Raw genomic sequence first — 7,502 nt, 5'->3', positions numbered from 1 at the left:
GAAAATAGCCATGGATGAAGAAATGGCAGCTCTTAAGAGGAATGAAACATGGGACCTTGTACCATTGCCTGAAGGACGAAAGCCTGTTGGTTGTAAATGGGTGTTCAAGAAGAAGATGGGTTCAGATGGAAGCATTGAGAAGTATAAAGCACGTTTGGTTGCAAAAGGTTACTCTCAGGTTGAGGGGGTAGATTATGGTGAGATTTTTTCTCCAGTAGCCAAAATGACATCCATTAGATTTTTACTTTCTATTGCAGTAGCCTATGATCTAGAGATTGAGCAAATGGATGTGAAAACAACTTTCCTTCATGGAGATTTGAAGGAAGAAATTTACATGACACAGCCAGAGCACTATGTGATGAAAGGTAAAAGTCATTTGGTCTATAAGTTGAAGAAATCCTTGTATGGTTTAAAACAAAGTCCTAGGATGTGGTACCAGAAGTTTGATACATATGTATTGAGTTTGGGGTTTGTGCGGTCTAAATCTGATCATTGTATATATTTTAAATCCAATGGTGATCATTTCTTGGTTATTGCCCTGTATGTCGATGACATGTTGTTTATTGGCAAAGGAAAAGGTTTGATTGCAGAGTTAAAATCTCAGCTCTCAATAAAGTTTGAAATGAAAGATCTTGGTGCAGCTAGGCACATTCTGGGAATGGAGATTGTAAGAGATAGACAAAACAGAAAGCTTTGGCTAGGCCAGAGCAAGTATGTTCATACTATTTTGAAAAGATTGAATATGCAGGATTCAAGACCATTGAGTGTTCCTATTACAATGGGAACAAAGCTTTCTAGTTCACAGTGTCCTACATCCCCATTGGAGATGGAAGAGATGAGTCAAGTACCATATCAGAGTGTTGTTGGAAGTTTGATGTATGCTATGGTCTGTACAAGACCAGACATTGCCCAAGCAGTGGGAGTTCTTTCTCGTTATATGTCTAATCTAGGAAGAGCACATTGGGATGCAGTAAAAAGAGTTTTTAGATACTTGAGGGGTACTTCAGAGTACTTGATATGTTTTCATGGAACAGGAAATGAGCATTCCTTAGATATTCGAGGCTATGTGGATTCAAACTGGGCCGATGATGTTGATAGAAGAAGATCCACCAGTGCATATGTGTTTACATTATTTGGTGGTGCAATCAGTTGGATGAGCAAGCGACATGCTATGGTCGTTTTGTCCACTACTTAGGAAGAATATATGGCAGCTACTCATGCCTATAAGGAAGCCATCTGGCTAAAGAGATTGTGTTCAGATATAGAGTTTAAACAGGGTGCAGTGACAATTTCCAATGACAATCAGAGTGTAATCTGCCTAGCGAAGAACCCTACTTTTCATGCCAGGACCAAGCACATTGATGTACAATATCATTTTGTGAGAGATATGATTGAGGATGGCAAGGTGAAGTTGGAAAAGGTAGAAACTTTGGTGAATGTTGCTGATGCATTAACTAAGCCCGTGAGCACAGAGAAATTCAGATGGTGTTCAAAGTCTATGGGCCTCTCGGCCCCTAGCAATTAAGTCCATGATATTTTGGATCCCCTGACTCTTGCAAAGTGTTCGACAAGTGGGAGAATGTTGAGAAACATGTGTCTCAAACTTGCAGTCTTTTTCTGGAAAATTCCAGAATTTGTTTGAGGTAGTTTTCCACATGTTTATGCATTGGAAAATGGTTAGTGAGTTGTTAAAAATGAGTCTTGTCCATAGTAGAATATAGGTGGGCCATTTTTAGAGCCTTAATGACTCATTTTGTGACTTTTAAGAGGGTCTAAGCTAGGGGACAAAATTATGGACGGGATTACTATTTTAACCTAGTTGTTTTTCCATTTTGGAAATGTAAATGTCAAAAATGGGCACCATGTGGCATGGTGGTTAAGCCCATGGTTTTGTAAAACCACAAGTGGTTTCCAGGTTGTAAAATCACTAGAAAAGGAGGGCTTGGGGAGGAGTTTGATAATTGAGTTTTTTGCAAGACTGGATGCTAGAAGGAGTCTCTCTGAGTTCGAGTTGTGGTGATGCGCTCCTGTAAGAACTTGCATTGCAAGTGTATTGTAATCAGCTTGATTTGATAATACATTGTGCGAGTTTTGGAGGGTGGGGTTTTTCTCCCATAAGGGTTTCCCCGCGGTAATCATTGTGTTATGTGTTCATTGCTATTTTGTTTATGCTTTATTGTGCATTTATGGATATCTTAGTAATATTTAAGTTGAAAGTTGCATAACCGTCCCCTCAAGATTAGCGTAGGAAGCGTTTCCGCACACCTTTGCTTCCTTACATTATGAGATAGTCAGCTCTTACTATTTGTTTAATCTAAGTTGTAGCTATGTGGATGTTGGGAGTATTCTATTTGAGTACATTAAATACATTCAGTATGTCAATATTATGTTGTTGGGATGAGTACAAAAAGAGATTCATATTTATGTATGTTTTTCTAAAGAAAGTTGATTAGTGCATGGGTCTATTTTGACCATTTAAACATGGTCACACATTATATTTATATTCTTGATGTCATTTATAATATTGTGATATACTCATATGTTCTTGCTATTTGTTTAATCTAAGATGTAGCTATGTAGATGTTGGGAGTGGTTTATGTGAGTATATTAAATGCAATCAATATATCGACTACATAGTTGGATGAGTCTAAGAAAAGATTCATACATATTTAATAGTCATTGTTATAAATAGTTTTAAATGGAATCATCTGTTCCTTTTGACAAGTAAATCTCATATATGGTTATTCTTATAGAATATTTTACCCTATCTCATAAAATATTTAATTGTTACTAGTATCTTAAATATTTAATAAGTACCAATAGGTAAGAATTAACTATTTTGTTCAAGTGAAAGGTTAATATGGCTAGTAAGTAAAAGTACAGTTAATATAAAAGGTTTTTTTAGTGTATTATTTATTCATATTTTTTTAAATGTATTGATTAGATAAAAACTAGAGAGGCCTAAACTTTTACATAACAGTCATAAGCACTAAGACCAGAGGTCTCGGGAGGGATGAGAGCACCCAACAAAAGAACCAGTTGACAAAAAGGAACCAAAACTATCTAACGACCAAAAACAACTAACACTAGAGAACTAAACCAAAAAGGAACCAATCCCACCCACTGGACACAAACCAATGGTCTACTTGGTGGGGGTTTTTTCTACTTGCCAATCCTAACTAAGCACTTTGACCTTCTCTGAGAATGATAATCTTTTGTTAGAACCTTTAAAAATGTATTAATTGTTAAATTTATAGAATAACATAGTAAAATAATTAAATATATTATTTATAATTTTTTGTAGTAAATCAATGAGATGACATTTTTCTAATTCAAACAAATATGATTGACATAATATATACATGATAAATGAAAGTATATAATCTACATATTCAAGAAATGATAGCTATTGTTGATATCGACATTAATTTAAGTTTAAAATTTCTTATATATAAAATATTTTGTGGATCAATAGATTTAATTTAATTACATTAAATTCTTAACTATTATCACACCAACAAATCATTATTTAAAAAATGGTGAAATAAATATATTAAAAGTAGTAAAGTTTACATTTTTATAATTTTATATTTTCAACTTGCAACAAACATTTCTAAAGAAAGAAGAGGGAAAATCCAAGAAGGTTCAATGAAATAAATGATATCATTATGATCATTTAAAGAGAGAAAAATTATTATTCTTATGTAATCTAGTCATTTTGAATAAGTGGGAAAAGCTTAGAGAATTTACTAGAAGGAAGGGAACCTATTTTTGAAATACCTAAATGTTTATTTTCTTCTACTCTTCAATTGGCAAGGTAGTGTACCATAGCATTTCATTCTCTAAGAACATGAACAAAAGATAGAATCAAAATTCAAATATAGATGAAGGATTTGATCTATTAAAGAAGTGATTCTTTAGGAGGACTCTTGAAAATCATTTTTGTTCATAAGAGAAATCAATACGAAATAATCATTTTTACAAATAGCATATTGCTAGTCCAACTCTTAACTTCTAAAAGCCACCAAAATAGTCTAAATTTTTATTTAATTGTTAGAATATATCTGTCTATATATATATATATATATAATTCAAAATTATCATACAAAATTACTAATTCTTTCTCTAATATTCATCAATAAATTACATATGCATCTCACTTATTAAAAAATTAATGTTAAAATTTAAAATAAAAATTACAAATTTCAAATGACTTGGAATTTTAGAGTTAACATATTATTGTCCTTATAATTTGAAAATTAAAAAAATTAATGCACTCTATTAAAATTGTATATTTAATCAGTTATAAGTTGAGTCTAATTGGAGATCACCTTATTGAGTGAGCACTACGTTTGAATTGCCTGCAAATGATTTAAAAAAAACACCAGTCAATGTAAAAGTTTAAAATTCAATTAAAAATATATTTATTAAACGATAAGTCATTGCCAAACAAGTCACCTAAGAACGACTTAGTAGACTTGCACACTAAAATTTCAAAAACCAGGATTTAAAAAATTTTTAAGGAGAGTGATGGCCTATAATTTCACAGCCGGCGTGGAAACGTTCCTTTCTCAGCCGGCCGAGATGGACCATAAATTAAATTCTTAAAAATAGAAGCTGAGAAATTTAGAGTTACGTAATTGTTTAATTAAATTTTGAGGGAAGTGAAAGTTATATTAATTTATAGGACATAGAATTGATTTATATAATTTAAAGGGTGATATAAGAAACCTGAATTTAAATTAAAATATTATAGTTTATTAAATAGATTTATATTGTTTAATATTTCAAATTAAAATAAAATTTTACTGGTTATAAGTGTTTTTTTTTTTTTTTACCAAAGTATCAGTTATTAGTTTTGATGTTTAAGATTGTTAGAGAAGGTAATTAGTTTCTTTGGTTGTATAAGATGGATCGTTTAACAAGTGTTGATTAAGGAGGGCTTTTAAAAATATATTTGTTGAGTTAGTTGCGTAGTTAAAAAAGTACACTTTCTAATGGATTATTAAGTGAAGATCTTCTTTATATTAAGTCTTTTATATTGAATAACTATTGGTGCTAACAAAAACTCTTCAATAACTATTGGTGCTAAAAAATTATGTAAAATAAACTATTTAGTTCAACAATGTTGTCTTTTATTTGATGGTAAAAAAAAAATTTAAGCATTTCAAATTTTTTGAATAACAAAAACTAAATCACTTTATGAATAATAATTTCAGATATAATTAGACTAATAAAAATAACTTATTATATAATCTTTTATAATACATTGTTCTATAAAACATAATTTATATAAATAACATTTTTGCAATGGTAAATGATCTCGTATATCAATATATGAACATCTTATCTAAGACTGAAAATTTAAAGATGTTAAGAAATAAATCCATGAAAGTGAATTTTCATTCAGTAAAAGAGATTTTTATTTGCCACAAATCTATTAATAACTCTAAGCAAATCAATCTAGTGAAATTAATAATGAACACTAAAATACTACCTCTCATAGAAAAGCACAAGGCAAATACCCTTTTAACTAATTTATCTTAATAATTGTTTTATTGGTCCAAACAGTATCGTGCTTTTCTACATGTCTTACCTGTTCATATCAGAAATTACAATGTAATAAGTTATATGATCACATTAGAAAGAGTTGACTAAAGGGCCTTCAATAACCAGACAATATACCTAGTGCAGATTCATTAGAGCCAAATTGCACGTATTTTAGAACTATATATTGATCGAGATGGAACCCTGTGAAGAAAACCCTGACGTGGGGGCACAGGAATCTCAACCGTTCCTTCCAACATCTGAACAACTGTTTTAATGGAGGGCCTCAGAGATGGATCATCTTGAATGCACCACAGCCTTATCAACACCATTCGTTCCACCTGTCTTGGATTTATACCACTTGTGTGCTGGTGTTCAACTAGCTTCACAACCCCTCCATCTTTCAAGCAATCGTAAGCCCAGTCAGACAAGACAACTTCATTATCTGGAACATCAAGCTTCGCCATTTTCCTGCAACAAATGATTTCCAATAACATAACTCCAAAGCTATAAACGTCAACTTTAACAGTAATCGCCATACCCCTCTGCCACTCAGGTGCCATATAGCCCAAGGTTCCACGGGCTGCTGTAAATGTCCGTGTCTGTTCTGATCCAACCAATTTGGCTATCCCAAAATCAGATAACTTAGCATTGTAATTTTCATCCAGCAGGATATTTTGAGGCTTTATATCGCAGTGCACAATATGTGATCTACACTCCTCGTGCAAATATAAGATTCCTCGTGCCGTCCCTAGAGCAATATTAACACGCAGATCCCAATCAAGATGACTCTGACCATGAAATAAAACCCTATCAAGAGACCCATTTGGCATGTACTCGTACACCAGAATTCTGTAGGACCCCTCGTTGCAGAAACCATACAGTTGAACAAGATTTTTGTGGTGGCTCAATCCTATGGTGATGATCTCTGTTCTGAACTCCTTTTCCCCAATATGAGATTCTGGGGCATTGTTTTCAAGCTTCTTCACAGCAATTGCCCTTCCGTCAGGTAAAATCCCTTTGTACACCTTTCCGAAGGCACCCCTTCCCAGCACTTGTTTGAAGCCTTGAGTTGCACCTTCCATCTCGCAATAACTAAAAGCCTTCAGCCCCTCTGAATTAAACTTATGCCCCTCTTCCCAAACTCTCAGTTTGGGGCGCCACACGCGGATCCAAGTTACTAAGACAAGCACTGCACCAGCCAAGCAGAAACCCATGAGACTTATTCCAATCGCTGCAAGAGCTATCCCTTTTCTTTCTTCTCGCGGCCTTGGAAGAATGGATTCTTCATATACTTTGACAAAAGCTCTTCTTGTGCTGCTTGCACGCCCATCTCTGAGCGGCAACGCTTTCTTCCAGCAGTTCCCTACCCCGCTAGAATCGGAATAGATTGCAACTGTGCAAAAGCAATCTTTGAGGCATTCCTGCTGGCATGCCGTCTCGTTGATAGGGTTTATGTTATCATAATCGTTTCCCGACCAATCAAAACGGCCAACAAACTGCATTTCTGCGGTTGATCCGCATTTGTTGAGCCGCTGTGACGCGTTTTGGGTGCATCCCTGGGAAGTTTTTTTGGCGTCAAGAAAGTGGAATCCACGAGGACATGTGCAAGTGGAGGAATCTCCATCCAATTTGCAGATGCCATTAAGGCCGCACTCTCCGTACTCTTCACATAGATTTCCCATTACACTTTTCAGTGCCAGCAGATAAGCGAAACATATCACATGAACGGCAGTGGGAGTGGCAGCCATAGCTGTGAGAAGGATGGAGCGTGTGTTAAGCAGGTAACGGAGATACCAGATGAGGCCTCGTATTGCCCTTTCTAGACCTCATTAGAACGTCACATTACGTACGCAGCCAACGTAACTAGACCTCCTTGTGCCGAGTAAAACTCCTCTATTTTGTAGTATGACATGGGAAAGAATGGACAAAAGAATCCTTAGGTAGTAGAGCTC

General features: G+C 34.4%; 1 protein-coding gene across 1 annotated transcript; it reads right to left on the bottom strand.

Moving 5' to 3' along the window:
• Positions 1-5,699: 5,699 nt before the first annotated feature.
• Positions 5,700-7,298, bottom strand: LOC131041017 (G-type lectin S-receptor-like serine/threonine-protein kinase LECRK3). The gene has a single exon (XM_057973995.2). It carries the CDS (start codon positions 7,296-7,298, stop codon positions 5,700-5,702), a length of 1,599 nt encoding a protein of 532 aa, XP_057829978.2.
• Between the last annotated feature and the right edge of the window lie 204 nt (positions 7,299-7,502).

Source organism: Cryptomeria japonica, chromosome 3, assembly GCF_030272615.1.
Source record: "Cryptomeria japonica chromosome 3, Sugi_1.0, whole genome shotgun sequence".
Taxonomy (NCBI): domain Eukaryota; kingdom Viridiplantae; phylum Streptophyta; class Pinopsida; order Cupressales; family Cupressaceae; genus Cryptomeria; species Cryptomeria japonica.
The sequence above is the reverse complement of the archived record's forward strand: the minus strand, read 5'-3'. Positions and strand labels throughout refer to the sequence as shown.

What these genes read in the sequence shown, in the direction of transcription:
- LOC131041017 (XM_057973995.2), bottom strand. Translation starts at nt 7,298, where the DNA reads ATGGCTGCCACTCCCACTGCCGTTCATGTGATATGTTTCGCTTATCTG.